The sequence below is a fragment of the Odocoileus virginianus genome, chromosome 10, assembly GCF_023699985.2.
Source record: "Odocoileus virginianus isolate 20LAN1187 ecotype Illinois chromosome 10, Ovbor_1.2, whole genome shotgun sequence".
Lineage (NCBI taxonomy): Eukaryota > Metazoa > Chordata > Mammalia > Artiodactyla > Cervidae > Odocoileus > Odocoileus virginianus.
In genome coordinates, this window is record NC_069683.1 from 13,038,166 (window position 1) to 13,058,123 (window position 19,958).

At 47.8% G+C, this 19,958-nt stretch overlaps 1 protein-coding gene across 8 annotated transcripts in view; it reads right to left on the reverse strand.

Annotated features, from left to right (window-relative positions):
• Nucleotides 1-604: 604 nt before the first annotated feature.
• Nucleotides 605-19,958, reverse strand: part of ATG13 (autophagy related 13) — a 45,566-nt gene continuing 26,212 nt past the window's right edge. For 2 of the 8 annotated variants that reach the window (XM_020881799.2, XM_020881797.2), the window contains 14 exons: nt 19,327-19,373; nt 17,730-17,870; nt 14,841-14,881; nt 14,386-14,482; nt 13,939-14,037; nt 13,042-13,135; nt 9,872-9,970; nt 8,999-9,109; nt 8,451-8,587; nt 6,164-6,278; nt 5,539-5,616; nt 5,257-5,373; nt 4,580-4,708; nt 605-2,847 (listed from right to left, as the gene is read on the reverse strand). In XM_020881799.2, the coding sequence (XP_020737458.1) occupies nt 2,770-2,847; nt 4,580-4,708; nt 5,257-5,373; nt 5,539-5,616; nt 6,164-6,278; nt 8,451-8,587; nt 8,999-9,109; nt 9,872-9,970; nt 13,042-13,135; nt 13,939-14,037; nt 14,386-14,482; nt 14,841-14,881; nt 17,730-17,870; nt 19,327-19,373 (1,383 nt within the window). In that variant the 3' untranslated portion in view covers nt 605-2,769. The remainder of the gene's footprint in view (nt 2,848-4,579; nt 4,709-5,256; nt 5,374-5,538; nt 5,617-6,163; nt 6,279-8,450; nt 8,588-8,998; nt 9,110-9,871; nt 9,971-13,041; nt 13,136-13,938; nt 14,038-14,385; nt 14,483-14,840; nt 14,882-17,729; nt 17,871-19,326; nt 19,374-19,958) is intronic. The other 6 variants (XM_020881801.2, XM_070473089.1, XM_020881804.2 and 3 more) reach the window with 6 other exon arrangements.

Below are 19,958 nucleotides of genomic sequence, written 5' to 3' on the forward strand. Positions count from 1 at the left end.
TCATGGTGGTTTGGGGGGTCCCCCGCCCCCTGCCTGGTCTCTCTGGAAACAGGACAAGAGCACTGCCAGCTGTCTCTTGCTGTCTTTCCCTCTGAGCCAAAGGCTGGCGCCTGGGGTGAGTGGGGAGCTATGCTGCAGGGAGCCGGTGAGGTTGGGAGGAGCTGAAGATGACGGCCCGCCGTCCCGGGGGCTTTACTTCACAGGCATGTCTGCGTCACACACGTCACCTCACCGAACACGTGTCTCACACTGCTCACACACAACCCCTGAATGGGGACATTACACACAAGCAAAACGAAGCTCTAAGAGGGGCTTTTTGGTGATCCGGTGGTTAAGACTACCAGCTTCCACTGCAGGGGGGGGCATGGATTCGACCCCCAGGCAGGGAACTGAGATCCTACGTGCCCCACGGTGCAACCAAAAAAAGAGAACGAGCGAGATTTCCTGAGCAGCCCAGGACCCCTAGCAGCCGGTCAGGCTCTGAACCCTTGCGTGCCTCACGTGGCACTTCTCTTCCCTCCCTGGAGCCTGTCAGCGACACGGGGCTGTGAGACGCGGGAGGAGGCGGGCTAGGTTTTCTGACAACTTGCAGGACAGGAAGCGATAAAGTACAGAAAAAGTTTATTGGAAATCTCTTGAATACATTTTAAAGTAATAGCTTAGTATTTCCAAACAGAGTCGGCTGGAGGCGCGGAGGGGCTCTCCCCCGGAGACGCGACTGGTCCCAGCCCTGTCTGGGGGATGCTGGAAGTCGGTCTAGGGCTCATACCTGCCGTCGCACAGGGCTGAGGGACAAGGGCCGGCCCTGACAGCCGCTCTGCTTCTCCCAGGCTCGGCTCCCAGTCTGGGCTCAGCCTCCCTGGCCTCCCACTGAAGGGGTCCTGAAGAGAGGCTGCTGCCTGCAGATGCCAACAATTCAGAGAGGACAGCGGCTCAGTGGCCTTCCTGTTCGGCCTTGGCAGGAGGGCTGAGAGGCTGGGTGAGGGGGGAGTGGCGGCATCGGCAACTTACCAGGGCCTCCACCCTTCTCAGTGCTGGGGCCCTGGGGGGTAAACCGGGACTGGTGTGGCAGGCCACAGGTGCGCTCAGCCCCACACCGGGAGGGCCAGCTGGATGCCACTACGAGGAATGCGCCTTTGGGGCAGCAGTGGGTGTGCGCGAGGCTGAGCTCAGCCCCACGGAGGCGGGGACAGAGCCAGGCCCAGCCCTGAGATCAGCCTCGTAGGTGGGGACGCCGCCCCCTGCACCCGCTAACAAGCAACGGAGGGCCGCCCATTCTGCTGCAGAACAGCTTCTGCCAATGAACACCCAGGTGGCCACAGCGGGGAGGCGCGCCTAGTTTTCCTTGGACGGGGCTACAGGTGAGGTGACGAGGAACAGTCAGGGAGTGAGGCTGGGCCCTTGGCCGACTCAAGTAACACCTGAAGGGTTAAGTCAACTGAATGCCCAGCTTTGGTTTCTCAACAAGGAATCGATACAACTAGTAAACCTCAGGGCAGTGTAGAGACCCTGGGCTTAAAAGAGAGCTGGTGGCCAGGCCCAGGTGGAAGGGGGAGAAGGCCCATGACCCCGTCCCAAGAAACTGGAACAAGTTCCCCAGGAGGAGGGGGCTGCCTAGCCTTCCCCAGGGCCATAACGGGGGACACACACAGCACCCCGTGGGTACTACCAGTGGCATGACCCTGGTGAGTCATCACATTTTGAATCCAAGACTTCCTGGGCTGCCAGGACAGGGCTTCTGTCTCTCTGCAGGAGCTAGGAGATTGAAGCTTCTCCCCAGGAATATGCACGTGTCTAAGGTAGAGTCTGTGGTCAGTTGTCAGTTCAAATGCAGCAATTCTGGGAGGCTCTGTGGTCCCCCGGCCACATTCTGGGATCCCACCTTCTACACCTGGGAAGGAAGATCTGACAGCAGCAGCCCCAAGTCTGAGGAGCTTCTAGAGGAAGAGGCGTTGCCCCGGGGGCCCTCCAACCTTCCCAAGTGAAGACGTCTAACCTCAAACATGTTCTCTCTATAAAGTATCTGATTTCTCTGAAAGTAATAAATAGTGACTGTGTCCTGTAACAGGGGGAGAGTAGGAGAAAGGAGAACCTGTGCTGTGACTCCAGTGACAACTCCTAGAGATGCAGGACTCTGCTTCCACACGGCTGGGCACAGGCAGCCACCAGGGCTGCCCGGATGGGTGGGCCCGGCTGACTTTAGAGTTCTCATCACCAGGGGCGGGAAGCCCGCCACACTGCCAAAAATACAGGCCCAGGACAGAGGAGGGAGAAAGAGAGAGAGGAAGAAGATACCAGAACTAAGAGGAAAAGACCCTGGAGGAGAGCGTCCTGCCTCCCTCCTCCCAGCCCGGTCTCCTTCCTCCTCCTGCCTCCGCTCCAGCCTCAGGGCTACCAGCTGGAATGTTGACGGCGGATGGCCACGGCAGGGCGGCACGGGGCCAGCTGCTGGGCAGACCCAGGGTGGGGGGCTGGCAGGAGAGGCAGGAGGACGGCCTCTGTGAGGCCGCCGCTGCGGGTGGCGTGAGCAGAAGGCCCGCAGAGGGCGGGCAGATGAGGAGTCCTCGCGGATGCTGTTGCGGGCCTTCGCGGCTGCCACGGGTCTCTGGGAGGTGCCAGAGCAGGGGCTTCCGGGTCCCCTGAGGGGATCAGCCTCCCCGCTGCCTGGCCTGGAGCAGGACAGGGGTGGGAGCAGCTGACGAGGGGGAGGTGCTCTGTCTCCTGGGACTACAAGAAGGGGATGCCGCTGGGACTCAAGGACACCAACTTTTACTGCAGGGTTTCTACAAAGGCATCAAATTCTCGGACATTCTTCTCATGCGCAGCCAGCTTCTCTGGTAGTGAGTCCTGTGCAGGGAGGGGAGACAAGAGCTGCTTACTCAGTAGGCTGGGAAGCCAGCCGTCAGCCGGGGCCGCAGGCAGCTCCGCAGGGCTGGGTTGCAGAGCAGCTGAGCAGGCACTGGCCAGTGGGGGCTGCGGAGGGGGACAGAGAGCCTAGAGAACCAGGCTGGTCACACACACGATGAGACGGAAAAGGGCCACGCCCACAGCGGGACGACACAGAGAAATCCAATGTGAAATATCTTTGGCACAGATTAGACTGCCATTAGTCTAAGTGGGTTTAGAGCCCCACAGGTTCAGAAAGTGAACGCTATCTTCACAGCCCGCACTGGGCCGGCGGTAGAGTCCCGTGGGGGCACACACACCAGGCTGTCCCAGCCACACTCTCAGGAGGTTCTGACCCGGCAGGTCGGTGGCCAGGCCTGGGAGTCTGCATCCTTACACCAGCTGAGAAGGGGATGGGTTGGGGGCGCGCTGAGAGAACAATGAAAACGAGACAGAAACAGGAGTTAAGTGTAACTGCCCGCAGGCACCAACCGCTAATGAAAACCTGGCCCTAATCATGCGGTCTGGCTCCACTGCAGAGCGCATCCGCAGGGTCCACCCTCCACAGAGGATGCCCTGCAGGCGGGGCAGCTGGCGCCGCAGCACTTTGGAAGCTCAGGCACGCTGGCTGCCGGGATGGGTTTGAGGGGGGGGGGGGGGCAATGGCCAGAGCCGGCTGCAACTTCATCTTAAGAGCTTTAGGACTCTGGCTCCTTCCAAGCAAATTTCAAATGAGTCAATTAAAAGCCTAAAATCAGAAGCCCCACTCTCAGGGGTCAAACCTTTGTTTTACTGGCTCAGCAAAATCAACAGCAAGTTATTTGTTTCCAACGTCATTCTTCTCATCTGTAAACTAGGATAATAAGAAAACCTACCTCTTTGGGTCACTGAAGATTCATGGAAAGCACTTAAAAAATGCTTGGCACCTAGAAAGCTTCAATAAATGTTAATAATGACATTTTTGCTATATTATTATTACCGAGCAGGCTTTTCTGTTTAAGGCAAATCAAGGGCAGCTGAGCTGAGATACCAATTCCTAAAGCCACTCCTGATTTCAGTATAGGAGGTGATATTTCCACCTCAGGCAGGCGGACCCCGACATCTCGTAGCATGGGGCACCCTGGATCTGTGGCTGGGCCAGGCACTCATCTTCCCGTTGAGGAGAGGAAATAGAAAACACCCTAAATGGAGATATGGTCATTACAGTCAGTATCAGGACATCTGGCTGAACACGGGAAGAACGCCATGAGTGATGAAAGGGCAAGACCACCACCACTCGGTCCTTCTGCTGCTTCTGCCCTGTATCCCTGGCACCTGCCTGGCAAGCTGAACAGCTGATGGCAAGAACTGCTGAGGAAGCCTGGCTGAGTGGCATCAGCGAGCAGAGGACATCAGGCAAACAAGAGGAGTGTGTGAGAACCGCTGGGATGGGAGTGCAGAGAAAAGGAGGAAATGGAGGGCAAGCAAATTCAAGATAATGACCACAGGGTGCAATGCAAATCTCAAGTGTGATCACCGGAAGGTAATGGTTTAACAGCAGGGTTTAACCGTCTTCTCCTGTGACTGCAAGGTGGGAGGTGTGGGCGTGGGGGAGTAGCTGGAAGAAATCTCCAGGCTTGTGGAGCAGGAATGACCATGGAAGGAGGAAGGGAGGCCAGAGGACGAGGTGTGGTGGGGCAAGGGGTTTCCGTACCAAGTCCTCGGCCATGGACTGGGCCCCGATATCGATGGAGAGGCTGCTCAGCTGAGGGGGGTTCTGAAATTCACGATAGAAGGTCCCCAAGTCCATCGGAAGAATGTCGTCTTTAGAAAAAGCTGGTTTCTTAAAAAGAAAAAAAAAGAGAGACCGACTCAAGTTTAGCTTGCCTTAAACCACAGCAGAAAATCAGAGGGGCTTAGCTATCAACAGCCCTCTTTCCTTTCAGTAATTAGAAAATAAAGGGCTCCTCCAGGCTGACCTTTGTGGAATTTTTACAGTTTTCTCTTCTGGGCAGCTAAATGCACCCTGGGGATGACCTCCCTCTACCCTGAGGAAATTTCTGTCTCCTTCCTTCACATTCCTATCTTTAGCAAAGGACTATCCATTCATGAATAGGATCTGTGCAGGTCCCACTGGACAATCCAATCCCATTTCGAGGTGAATTTCAGACGTAGCACAAAATGCCTTGTTGCTCACGGGCTTCCACATGTCTCCCCAAGCGGTGTGTAAGGGCAGATTCCCCACATAAAGTGCATAGCCGGTACCCACAGTCCCTTCCCTCTGCCTGGACTGGCCCGTCTGATCCCCAAAGGCCTATTCAAGTGCAACAGAGGCTTCCAGGTTTACTGCCCTTGAAGCAGCAACGGGCAACGAAGGTGCTGGCAACTTACGAAGTCAATCATGACGAAGTCGTCCTGGGTATGGCCGCTGCTGCCCCCGCTGGAGCCGTCAGAGTGCAGGCTGCCCTGGAGAGGAGACGTAGTCTCTGGGGAATCTGGCGGATTCACCTGTTTCAGAACAAGGCGGAGGCAGGGGCTGGTCCTGGGCACTGGCTGTAAACCATGAGCCAGGGGTGTGGCTAACAGTCCACGGAGGAACAGTGAGTGGGCCAACAAGAAGGACGACCACTGTGGCGCTGACTCCCTGCAAACTTCACTCAGCGACGGACTCACCATGGGATCCGCATCCTCCAGCTCCAGGTTCTTGGGAGCAAACATGGCAAAGGGTATGTCCAAACTGGTCAGAGTCACCTGGAGACGCGGGAGAAAGTATTAGTGCTCCCCCTTTCCCCAGTTCGTTCACTTCCTTAGGGGCTGCCAGAAGATGGGGTTGGGTGGGGGGCGTCTAGCAGGTTCACACACTTCAGCTGACCATGCCACCCTCAGGCTCCTGTCTTGCTGGAGACCCCTCCAGTCTGCCCTGCTTCCCACCACGTGCCCGCAGCATCCACAGGACCCTGGAGTTCAGCTCTGGAAGCCTGACCGACAGCAGTTCAGTAACAAGTGTTCCTCACTGGCAGAGCTGAGGAGGACCTTCCTGCCTCAAGTGAGGCTGAGGTGATGACACTGCAGTGCAACGTGTGTACTAAGCAGCGTGGTCTCCTCTCCTATGAGACCACAGGGCAATGACTCGTAACTTCCCTGGAGTGATGTCACAGGCTGCTAACCCTCTCCACAGAAGATTCGCGCACACACCCACACCATTTTGCGTGTGATTTCAGTGGCTCCCCAGGCCCCAGGCGAGACTTCACCCTAAGGGCTCACATAGCCTCACAGGTTGCAGGGGCAGGAAAATCACCTGGTTGATGGGCTTGTTGACAAAAGCCCCCACTTTCCGGACAAAGATGGTCTCCAAGACGTCGTGGGGGGAGGCCCGTCCCTCGCTGCTGTTTGACACAGTTTCAGTGTCCTCGCTGGAGAAGAAAGGTCATGTCGGCTCTCCTTCTCAAACCACAGCAGAGCCTCCTGGGTGCCCCGTAAACCCACCAGCTTGTGAGGCCACAGCCCGGGAGGGAGCTGCCCCCACCAGCCCAGGCGTGTGGGAAATGGCAGTGTGAAGCCTGCCTGGGGCCCCTGTCACCCTTACTTTTGAGAGCAGAGGACTGCATTTCCTGGAAGAGCTAAAAATATGCATATGTGAATGAAACTCGGTGTTACGATTGCACAAAGCTTCCATAAAATTTACCCTGTCATACCAGGGATAAGCATCAGTCACCATGCTCTCATACATGAAGGCAAGCAGCTCTCATAAACAACTAATTTTAATGTCAATTCAGTTACAGAGCCAGACTCAAGATTTTACATTTCCCCTTCCTCATTTTTTGGTTCTGCTATCTGAAGCTCCACGCCATGTCTTCTCCCCTCTCCTTGCCCCAAGTCCTCCCTCTGCTCAGCAAGGTCTTTCAACAACACATCCAACCTGGCTGCCCCCTCCCTCTCCTCCCAGGTGGTGCAGTGACAAAGAATCCGCCTGCCAGCGTAGGAGGTGTGACTTCGATCCCTGGGTCAAGAACATCCCCCGGAGAAGGGAATGGCTACCCACCCCAGTATTCCTGCCTGGAGAATTCCAGGGACAGAAGAGCCTGGTGGGCTACAGTCCAGGGGGTGAGAGTTGGACACGACGGAAGCAACTGAACGACTCCCCTCCTCCCTCCAGACTGATGCCGAGTGCCCAAAGGTGGGGGACGCCAAGCAGAAGAAACAGGAGCTCAGACTGTAAGCCACAGCCCTGCGAGAAGCCAGGGACGGGAAAGCCCCAAAGCAGGGGCTCTAGATGAGGAGAAGTATGCAGTCCAAGGGGCTCCCGGGCTCCAGACACCAGGGAGGACCAGCATTTGAGAACCCCCTACACAGGGTCCTCTGTCTTCAGTTACTCCAGGCCATACCCCAGGAATCGAGGCTCAGAATGTGTGAGTGTAAAACGACTACAATGCGGATTCCCTGGCTGTCCAATGGTTAAGACGCTGTGCTCCCACTGCAGGGCACATAGGTTCAATCTCTGGTAAGAGAACTAAGACCCTGCATGCTGCAAGGTGTGGCCAAAAAACCCAAGAAACAACACTAAGAGGATCCCCCTTTGATTATCTAATAAGAGGAAGGATAAGAGGATGGAATTTGAGGGGCCAGGCATGAAAGTAATTATTTTTCCTGATGGATGGCATGGAAAGATCCTTCCAAGTAACCCCCCTCCCCCAACTCCACTGTGGGAATGGAAAAAAAAAAAACCCAGGAATTTCTAATATCTGAAAGTTCATTTAAGATGCGATGGGGCAATTGACGTCATTATCTCTGGGGCCTTCCAGTTAAGAGAGGGCAGTGCAGGTCAAGACAGGCCCAGCTTCCCACAGAACTCTGGGTGAAATGGAAAGAGGAAGTCTGGGCTCTGCAATCTGAGAAGCCAGGCCTGTGCCTGGCCATTCTGTGAGCTAAATGCTCTCTTAGGCCAGTCACTTAACCCTTCTGAGATCCTGTCACCTTTTAAAAGGAGGTAACGTGGTGATTTTTGCAGGGTGGGATTATGAGAACTTTCCACCCAATCCACGTCTTCAAAATTTGACCTACAGACGGTATCACTTCTGCAATCAGAAAAGACAAAGATTTCTTTTTGTATTCTAGTAAGGAAAAACAGTTGTTTCTACAGTATCTCCAGGGGGCACTAACACAGTAGAAAAAGAAAATGGACCCTAACTCCTACCGCAGATACACCATGACTCTGATGTCACAGGTGTGGTTAACAACACCCTGCTCTGGTCTCAGGAAATACTGAGGACGCCCAGGGAATCCATCTCAGGGGACGAGAGGAACATCTCAAAACACCTTCCCTGCATCAGGGTGAGGCGTGCCAAGCCCAGCCACCTGCTGTCAGAAGCCAGTAGTGGTGCCCCGGGCAAGCCCCCCTCACACATCAGCTGCAATGCAAGATTCTTATTGGGCATTTGAAGGATTCCACATTTTCCCTGCAAATGCCAAGCCTGAGCCAATGCTGAAAGCTACTCTTTACTTGCTGATACCAAATAAGCAGATGTACTGGGGAGGACAGGCCCCTGGCTGGTCTGAAGACCGGCTGAGCCAAGATGTGAACTCACCTGCTGGATGGCGTGGCGGCGCAGTGGGCCCCATCAGAAGGGGTGTAGGTTGCCAGTCTCTCCTGGTCAGCCTGGGCACCGTGGGCAGGCTGGTTGGGACCAAGGGGTACCCCACCTTCCTTCCCGGGGACCATTAGCTTTGGGGAAAAACAAAAAAATTCAGTGAATCACGGCAACGTCAGGCAGGAGGGGAGACTTGCTGCCTAGCATGATGGCATCGGCTTTCCAGCTTTCCCATCACCAGTGCTCCCACCAAGTGGGCAGGAAACCCCGGAAATCTTGATCCTTTCTGGGACTCGCTCAGTTAGTGGAAGACATGCACAGAAGTGACTACAGAGGGAAAGAGGGGGGAAGACACTCGGGAAGCTCTTCTTTCCTTTCTGAAGTGTAACAGGCAGCCTCTCAGAATCATCTTAGTCCTCCGAAGTTACAGAAGAGCTTTGGTTTGGAACGCTTAGAACACTGGTGTCTCAAGAGGCCCCTCGAGTGTGTCTGGGCAGGGGAGGCAGCACAGGAACCCCTAGTGTCCTCCCCATCTTTAAAGATACCTGGTGAGGGTGTGTGGCATTTAAGCCAGCAGCAAACACTACTGGATAAGCCAGGTCAGCAGATCCAACGCCCAGGGCAGCAGGCTGATAGGAAAGGCGAGAGCTGGAGAGCTAAGCAAGAGAAAAACAAAGAGGGGCAGAGGAAAGGAGGAGGGAAAAACAGGCACTCCTAGAGTATGACCAATGATCCAGGTCAGCAGAGAGTAAGGAACGGATCCCAGCCCACAGCCTCACAGTGTGTGCGTTGCAGGGGAGGGCCTGATGTGAGGGTTAAAGACAGACCAGGCCATTACTCTGTAAGTAAGAAAACAGACTGATCTGCGGTGGGACTGACAGTCTCAGCTCTGTGCCTTCCAAAGGCCTCAGATGAATTGCCTGCTCCCCCTTCTCCCAGGGGTTCAGCTAACTGGTTCAGTTTCCAGCCCAGCAGATCTGTGGAGTACCATCTGGGCAGAACTGGGAGCCAGACCATCAGTTTTCCCAGGTCATTCTAGTCTCTTCTTTGACCTTGAGGTCCCTTTGAAACACAAGGCATCTTCTTTAATCACACCCTCCATTACCACTGGTTTAGGGAGGGTTCCTATTTATAGTGAAAAAGAAAGAAAACCACTCTTGGAAGGTTTATCTGGGAAAAAAAAAGGCCTAAACAGCTCCACGCACTTTTCCGTCAATGGTGGGGGGAGGGGTGAACGGCGGATCCTATTCTGGGCTGCTGTGCAATGGCTGCATCCTGTTAGAAACCAATTACGCACCTCAGAATAACCCACAGAACACTTGGGGATATTTAAATAACTATACCCTGTGCTTTACTTATAGTTTTCAAATAAAAAGAGACCATCTGATAACATCCCCTTCTTCCCAGTACGCACTCACTTGATGGGAAAAGGCCAGTCCTGCCGTGGGGACCCTCAGAGTGTCCGTCACCACAGGAGTAGGGGTCTGAAAAAGTGCCTTTGTGACAGTAAACACACACTGTGCACAGATACACACAGACAGGAGAAACAGAGAAGAAAAAAGAAAAGGGACTTGAGAAAGAAGTGAAAAAACTCTGCAAAGGGCAGCAGCAATAGAGGCTGAAATGTACAGTGAAGTCAGGAGGGAAGCAGGGAGAAAGCTGTGTGACTGCCTTCTGAAAAGGACCGCTTGGAAAGGTGTGAAGAGAGTTTATCCCTGGCGTTCTCCCTGACGGGCAGGTGGAAAGCAAAGTGGAGGTGAGTGGCTATGACTTGGTGAAACCTGAACCAAGCATTAGCCTGCCTTTAGTCAAAAGAGGCTCTCTTTTAGAAAACTTCCAATAGGAGGGTCCTGAGAATGGACACAGGGTATGCTAAACAGGAATGAGGACACTCAGACTAAGATATTAGACTGAAAGCCTTTTTCTGGGGACTCAGAATCTACAAGCTCAGGTTTAGACAGCTGATGTTTGATGGCTGCACTTTTAAAATGCTCAGGTACCCAGTGGCAAACTTTCCTGCATCAGCTCAGGGAAGATGAGGCGGTGTGCAGGTGTAGGCATCAGGGTGTGTGTGTGCACACGCTCACAGTCCCTGAGGGTGGAGAAGAACTTGATGGAGTAAAGGCTGGGGCATTTTCAAAACTCAGGATTTCAAAGCTAATTATAGGCAAGATGATTGTTTTGGGTCTTGCTGTTCCATCTTTAAGTCTCGCCAATTACCTAATTAATTAATGCCTAGAATTGGAGGTAGGACCTCAAGATAACCGTATAGGTTCTGAGTCACAACTATTTCTTAACTCAGCTCTGTGGCCAAATGATAAAATGATCCTTACTTTACTAGAAAAACAAAACCAAACCAGCCCATTAACAGGTATTTACTGGATCACAGCAAGAGCTCAAACAAATTGTTGAACAATTATGCAATTCCCTAGATTAAACCAAAGAAGAAACTGTTTCAGTATTTACAGGAACGAAGAGACCAGGTGGTAAATGATTTTTCTCTCTCTGTTCTACCATCAAGCTTCAAAATGAGTATGTCTGCACCAAACTATAGTCTTGACTACAGGTTCTCAGGGAGCAGTGCCAAGGCTCACCCACTGGGTGCTCTCTCTGATGGAATCTTGACAAGATCTACTTTTAAACTGTAACAAGACACAACAGGCAACTGATAACATGAAACATACAGGCTCTCCTTACACAGGTTAATAAACCTTTCTGCAAACCTCTGCTACAGAAACAACTGAACTTTCATTTACCTTTGGGGTCAGGCTGAATTTCCACTGTACCAGAGAAAAAGAAAAACTGATGTGTTAAAGCCCCCAGTTCACCATCCCTAACATCGCCCAAGTTTACATATTGTTTATGAGTTTATCAGTTGTTAAATGAGCATTAAATGACATATTAATATTTTGATGATTTAAAAAACCATCAACTCATGAATGGGCACTAGTAAGAAAGTGGGCTTCCCTCCTTTTTTGGGTCAGTATTGCTCCCTGTCAGCAAGCATCCCAGAAGCCACCCTCTTCCAGAGCAACAGCAAAATGTATGCCTGTATATATAAATGGGAAGAGGGGAAGAATAACAATTCCTACACCCCCAAACCAAACTGAAACAATTTCACAAGAATCTCTTAAACTTTAAATTGTCACATTAGAAATAGCAGTGATCCATGAATTTCTGTGAAGTCCTTCACACATAAGTTAGCTTTTATGCTTAACCCCTGCTTTTAAAACAAATTAGAACCATGATTTTAATTTAGTATCTAAAAGCATAGGATGGAATAAATTTAAATTTTTTCTTAATGAAGAAAATATAGAGGATAAAAATGTATGGATAGCTAATAAATTTGTTGGGTACCACTCCCCCAAGTAAGATGATGAAAAAGGATAATTGGGGGCTAATTTAGGCTTCCCAGGTGGCACTAGTGGTAAAGAACCCACCTGCCAATGCAGGAAATGTAAGAGACGTGGGTTCAATCCCTGGGTTGGGAAGATCCCCTAGAGAAAGGCTCCAGTATTCTTGCCTGGAGAATCCCATGGACAAAGGAGCCTAGCAGGTTATAGTCCATAGGGTCACACAGAGTTGGACACAACTGAAGTGACTTGGCATGCACACATGCATGGGTCTAATTTAAAAGAAAGTAGAATTCACTTAGGGAACCATCTAATATGAAAGAAAAGAGGAGGGAAAAAATAGAGATGATGCGCAGGCAACAGGTAGATGATGAACAATTTGGGGTGGAAGAGAAGAAACGTGCCCTAAAATTCAGTCAGCTGGAAAAAAATGACTCCTTATCTGAAGCAGCCTAAGAACCACATGTATATCATACAACACTTCTTTGGGGAAAATGTTCACATTGCTTGGAGCCTGTGTTTTATTGAAACTGGCTGTGACACTGAAGATGGATCCTAGTGGAAAAGTTAATGGTTAATCATGTTCAGAGAGGGAATGCAGACAAGCAGATATCTATGTAACTATTAAGGAAAACTGCATAGCTGGGGTCTTAATGGCATTTTATGCTAAATGATCACTGGCTCCTTTTTTGCTCCTTTCATTATCAGGAACCATATTTAGGAACCACTTCAAAGAAGCAGCAGCTACTGGGACCTCCCTGGTTGTCCGGTGGTTAAGACTCCATGCTTTCATCATGGGGGCATGGGTTCGATCCCCGGTCAGGGAATGAAGATCCCAGATCTCAAGTGCCACTGGGTTCGGTCAAAAAAAAAAAAAAAAAAGTAGCTACTAGTCCTAACAAGTGTAGGTTTCAGTGCCTCTCTGGTATCAGAACACAATTCTGATTTTGTAGGGGTTTTCTGTGACTGATTTTCTAGGGAATTTTAAGATGTCGCCAAGGAGGTAAAAGTTACATGGAATCTTGCATGTTAAGATAACAGACTAGAAATACTACAGTATTATCTGCTGGGTAAGAAGGTTCTCCTTTACTCCTCAAAATAACCCCTTGAAATAATCACCACCACCACCACCACCAGAAGAGATTGTTACCTAAATTTTCACATGAAATTTTCATTTCATAAGGCCCATCTATGTACCAAATAACAACCACCATGCCAGAACCTGTTCCCCCTACCTGGGAGGGAGGCGAGGTGGAAAAGGAGGTGGTGCACACTTCTTGAGAATCTTCCACAGAAGGATACGCTACTCCAGTGTCCTCACCGGCAGTTCTGCAGTGAGGGGGAAAGAAATCATGAACTGACTGATGGCTGTCAGTTTCAGCGAGGACCCAAAGAGAGCGGAAATAGGGATGCAAGTTGTGGGAAGAATTCTTTCTGGCAGTTCCTAATGTCAAGCGAGGTGTACTGAGTCCTTGATAATTTCAAACATGTTCAGAAAGCAGCGTCTAGAGGTTGACAATGGCTTTTGTTTTTTTTTACTCCAAACAGTGCATCTGATATATCATTTGAAAGTATTTTTTTTTAAGCCTGGCCAGTGTAGGGTCAAAGAATCATCAGCAACAGAGAATGCAGTGAAATAAAAATCTAGACTCCAAAGACAAAAACCGATCCAACTTCATGAGTCCGTCACAGAAAGGTAGCATCTTTCTTGATACACACCTATTCCAATCTCTCAACAATTCTGTTTTCTGGGATCTAGGCCTGGAGATGTTTGATTCTGAGGAATAAAACTGAATTGTGCCAATGGTGACCTGAAAACCACCTAATTTGCAAAGGACATTCTCCACATTACTGCCACTCTCAAAGTTTCTAAGTAAAATCAAACCAAAAGTCAAATCACTACTGTCTAGGTCAAAATATCCACGGATTTTCTGAGACGTGGTCTACCTTTTGTCCTGGGGTGCCTGACAGGCAGCAGCAAGGACACAGCCAGCCACTCCACCTCCCTCCCCATGGGGTCTCCATCCGTGTGCCCTGCCTTTCGGTGAGTGTGGATAAAGGTGCTCTACGGGCCTGGGCGAGATGGATGTTTCCGCTAGCCAGTCTGGAAAAGAGTTTTCCACATTCCTCACCTGTAATTGCAGGGGTGCATGGGCGAGGAGCTGGGATAGGGACGGTCCACAAAGTGATCAATAATAATGCCCATGATAGGTGGGGTCCTCTCAAAGTGCCTGTAATGCAGTAAGCAGATGGCCGCATTTGTTAGAATGCCTTGTGACGCCCCCTGCAGCCCTCCGAGACCCCTTTGCCTCTTATCTATTAGAAGGAACCACAGAGCCTCAACCCCTGCATCCCCGAGAATAAACCACCACTTCTATGTTGGCCCTGTGACACTCAGCTTCTCCAAGCTGGAACCTGGGTTCTCTCAGTTCAGCCATGGCAACGCTGAACTCTAGGCCTAGCTGAGGGGAGGGGGAGGAGGGGTTGGAAGAAAAACAACTTTAATTTTTTATTATCCTTGGAAGAGTTCCTTTTTTTTTTTGGAAGAGTTCTGTTGGATTCCAAGGCTCTTTCCTCACCTGGTGGACATGAATGCCAAGTTAATTCTGTAAGCACAGGAAAGAGTGATGGTGCCCACAGGTGTACCCACTGTCCCAACACGAACTGTCTGGAAACCTAGGAAAAGAGATAAATAATTAGCTTTTTTCCAGACAATACTGACACTACCATCAGTATGTCTTTCCCTGAACCATTCAGCCGCTTGTACAACCTTTGGCATGACCCACTTAGCTACCTTGAATGCAGCAGACAATCGTATGAAGGATAACAAAGAATTCTGAGTTACTAGAACTTCTGGGAAAATTATTCAGTCATTCCCTGGTGGCCCTCCAGACCTCCCACCTGTCTTCTCCTTACTTGTATCACACACACTAAAATAACAAGCTATGTATTATTGCAAGCAGCATCCAAGCACATCTCTGAAGTCAGGAGAACACTCAGCAACACTACAAATGCTTTTAACCTTGACACATACCTTCCCCTAAGCCATTCAGCTGGACGTCCCCAAAATATATCCTGTAGGGAAGACAGAAAAATATGTTACTTGATTCTTTATTCTAAGGGCCTGCATACTACACACCTAGAAACAGATTCAACAAAACCAACCCTTCTTTTCTTATCTGCATGAACATCTCTCCGAATGGAGCAGTATTGCTACTACTTGATTAAGCTGTAGGAATGAGGATAGTTATGGAGAACATTGGTTAAAAAATTAGAAAAATAAAAATTAAGTGTAACTTGCTGTTTAAGTTTCTTATTCCTGCTTCTGCAGCATATTTGTAAAGTTATATGCATGCTTGCATGCTAAGTTGCTTCAGCTGTGTCCAACTCTTTGTGACTCCATGGACTATAGCCCGCCAGGCTCCTCTGTCCATGGGATTCTCCAGGCAAGAATACTGGAGTGGGTTGCCATGCCCTTTTCCAAGGGATCTTCCTGACCCAGGGATTGAACCCGAATCTCTTATGTCTCCTGCATTGGCACGTGAGTTCTTTACTACTAGAACCACCTGGGAGCCCTTTGTAAAGTATACCTATTGGGAAATAGAGAATTTACAAACAAAATTGGCAGATAGTTCTGGAACTTCTATTAGAAAACATAAGACTTTTTTTTTAGAATTGACCTATAATTGACACACAACATTATATTAGTTTCAACAATATATAATGATTCAATATTTGTACAAACTGCAAAACAATCACCACACTAAATCTGGTTAACATCTGTCATCATTCACAGTAACATAATTTTTTTTTTCTTGTGATGATAACTGTTAAGGTCCACTTTCCTAGCAACTTTCAAATATGGAATAGAAGTCACTAGATTTTGAAGTGTGATCTTCATTCAAAGTGGGCTCACTCTGCTTATCAAAAGTCATTCTATCATTCCAAAGTAAACTGACTAAGAAATCAGAATATCTTTTCCACCACTGAATAAATAGGCAAGACTATTCTAAAACTATAAAAATGTAAACACAGTAGAACCTTTCCATGAATCTCCCTGGGAAAGTCAGTCTATATTAGCAAAAAGTCTGAATTATAAAACACTTACAATGTATTTTTATATTTTTCAAGTAATACTGTTGAAAATTATGCACATACATGGGTTTGTTCAATAAAAACTAAGCTCTGACAATCTACAAAGCCCTATGGTTAGATGTTAGGGATGAGATAAAGATAAATTAGGGACAAGCCCAAGGATGAATCTGAATCCTAGGTCTCACAGATTATAGTCTGGAATGGAAGAAAAGAAACATATATACATATCTGAAATACATGCACAAAAGTGATAGATACCATAAAACAGGGGTTAGCCAACTTTTGTCTAAAGGATCAGTTAGTAAATATTTTAGACTTGTGGGACTTATAGTCTAGGGCATCTACTCAGCTCTGCTCTCATACTACAAAAATAGCCACTGATAATAAGTAAATGAATGGGGTGGCTATGTTGTAAAATAATTTTATTTATAAAAACAAGCAGATGGGGGAAGAATTCCCTGGTGGTCCAGTGGTTAGGACTCTCTGCTTCCACTGTCAGGGGCCCAGGTTCAATCCCTTGTTGGGGAGAACTAAGATCCTGCAAGTTCTACAACTTGGCCAAAAGAAAAAAAAGGCGTTGATAGGGTTGCTAGATGACTTCAACAGAACTAGTTAATTCTCTAATCCATGGTCCTTCCATCCTGTTATACCAATTCTTTTCAAAATCAGCTCTTTGCATGTAAGCCAAAGGCCAACACCCATGCTCCTCATTAACATGAAACAGAGTCCCAGCCGATTTGGGAACCCTGACTTTCCAGGCTCTGCTCTCACACTTGGCTACATAGCCTCTTCACCACCACTCTGGTCCAGTCAACAACCTGTATCAGTTCAGTCGCTCAGTCGTGTCCAACTCTTTGTGACCCCATGGACTGCAACACGCCAGGCTTCCCTGTCCACCACCAACTCCCGGAGCTTCCGCAAACTCATGTCCAACTTGGTGATGCCATCACTTCATGGCAAATAGGTGGGGAGACCATGGAAAGAGTGAGAGACTTTCTTTTTTTGAGCTCCAAAATCACTGCAGATGGTGACTGCAGCCATGATATTAAAAGACACTTGCTCCTTGGAAGAAAAACTATAACCAACCTAGACAGCATATTAAAAAGCAGAGACATTACTTTGCCAACAAAGGTCCATCTAGTCAAAGCTATGGTTTTTCCAGTGGTCAGGTATGGATGTGAGAGTTGGACTATAAACAAAGCTGAGCGCCGAAGAATTGATGCTTTTGAACTGTGGTGTTGGAGAAGACTCTTGAGAGTCCTTCGGACTGCAAAGAGATTCACCCAGTCCATCCTAAAGGAAATCAGTTCTGAATATTCATTGGAAGGACTGATACTGAATTTGAAACTTAACACTTTGGCCACCTGATGCAAAGAACTGACTCACTGGAAAAGACCCTGATGCTGGGAAAGATTGAAGGTGGAAGGAGAAGGGGACGACAGAGGATGAGCTGGTTGGATGGCATCACCGACTCGATGCACATGAGTTTGAGTAAGCTCTGGGAGCTGGTGATGGACAAGGAAGCCTGGTGTGCTGCAGTCCATGGGGTCGCTAAGAGTTGGACACAACTGAGTGACCAAACTGACTGAAGATTTAAAAATCTTTTCCACAGCAATCAAGACTGTGTACAAACAAAAGGAAAAAGAACTTGGTTGCTTTGGAAAAAGCTGAAGTTCCTAAAGGAGAATAGATAGGCAATCACAGTAAAGGTATAGCATCAACCATCCAAACATCTGTCCAAAAATTAATTATGGAATACCTGAATGCTGGTCAGACAACGTGCAAGTTGATGAGTCCAAAGTGTGAATCATGAAGGTGAGCTGTTTACCTGTATAAGATGACATATTCATGCCCTTGCTTTCTGGAGAGTCGGTATGCTGGAGTCACCCTAGTTACAGCAAGCAGAGACTTCAGCAGCAATGACAATCTGTTGTACACGGCATAGGAAACTTTGATTTCTTTATCACACCTGAGGAGCAAAGACACATCAGCATTCTCCTACTTGGCTAACACAAAACAAAGAACAAAAATGCAATGGATAGAGACATTAGTTATGTTCCATGGAGTGACTGACATTATTTGTCAGCATTAGAATATATAACTGAATAACCTTACTATACACTAGAAACTAATACGACATTAAAAATCAACTTAATACTTCAATTTTAAAAAGTCTTAAAAAAATCTGTTGGCATTATTTATAAATTCTGATAGACTATAACCTGATTTGCAGCCTAAATAACATTGTACAGAGTATTACATTCAAAAGAGATAGTTGCTAATTAAATGCTGGAACTGTATAAGATTAAATTTATAATTAAAACATTTCTGAACTAAACTTGTAATTAGAGTGCTCTGTCAGTTTATCAACAAGTTGTTGATGTTAACCAAAGTTTTACTTTCCCATGCACCAGACAAAATCAGGTGAGCAACAAAAGGTCTCCAATATATTTTTTTCTAGCTGTGAAGCAGTTATCCTTCTAAAAATAAAGCAGAACACTTAAAAACAGTTAATTCAATATTGCAGTTGTATTACTGAAAGTACAAACATAATATCAGTGTACTATCTTACGTCAGTCTACTTCCATACATCTAATAGGAAATCTGGAGAAGTGCTTGGTACAAAAATTTTGGACTATAACCTGGCAATTGCTTTTTATTTAAGAAAGAAAAATAATAATATGAGTGCCTACACCACTCATACTTATTAAAAAGTTTTTTTTTTTTATGTGTCGCTATTTCCTCAATTTTTCTATATATTCTTCTTGAATTTCGGGCAGGAATTCAGCTAATCTGCCCTGAAAAAAGAAAATGGAGGGGAAAATAACAGGCACTCCCAGACCGTGACCAACACAGCATGTCTGAAGGAGTGGTGAGGGGAAATCTCATTGGATGTCTGCCACACAGAAATAGACAAAACAGAGTAGTCATGTTACAAGAGCTCAAGGGATTGAATCAGGGAACTATGTGTACTCTGGGAAAACAACAAATCCTTTTTCAGCCTTCTCTCTGCTCCTCTCCTTGGGTTGTCTGAGTCTCTCTGGACCGACACTCCTTCTGAAGGTCATTGCTATGCCTGGGCTGGAAGCCAAGCATGAAGCCAACTGCAGCAAAGACGTACCGGCTTTGTTAAGTGGTCAGAACGCTCCCCATGACTGATACAAGCCCCGCTTTTCATGTGCTGTCGTGCACTTTATCCTCAGCAACCACAACCAAGGATTCTAAGACAGAGCACTTCATATTTTTAAAATTTATTTATTTTTAATTGAAGGATAACCGCCTTATAATACTGTATTGGTTCGGCCATGCATCAACATTAGTCAGCCATAGGTACACATATGTCCCCTCCCTCTTGAACCTTCCTCCCCTGTCCCACCCTACTTGGTTGTCACAGAACATCAGTTTGAGCTCCCTAGAGCACTTACTTTTCATTCATTTCCAGACACCAGATTTCTAGCTCCATGGAATCTCCCTATAAATGGGAGAATAAAAGGTATTGTCAAGATATTATTAAAAGATATTTGTTTTACTTTTGATAATCTTTTTTCTTATTATAAAGCACAATACAGCCACTATAAAAATATTACAAAGTATAAATAAGCAAAAAGAAGACATCAGTTATAATACAATCAGTGATTTTTCTAAATAAAAGTAAGCTTATACCATATGTTCTATTCTTTATCTTTTTTGTTTTGTTTGTATATACTATTTTTATCACTTTTTTTGTGCTTTTGAACTGTAGTGTTGGAGAAGACTCATGACAGTCCTTTGGACTACAAGATCAAACCAGTCCATCCTAAAGGAAATCAGTCCTGAATGTTCATTGGAAGGACTGATGCTGAAGCTGAAACTCCAATACTTTGACCATCTAATGTGAAGAACTGACTCCTTGGAAAAGACCCTGATGCTGGGGAAGATTGAAGGCAGGAGGAGAAGGGGATGACAGAGGATGAGATGGCTGGATGGCATCACCCACTCAATGGACATGAGTTTGAGCAAGCTCCGGGGAGTTGGTGATGGACAGGGAAGCCTGGTGTGCTGCAGTTCATAGGGTTGC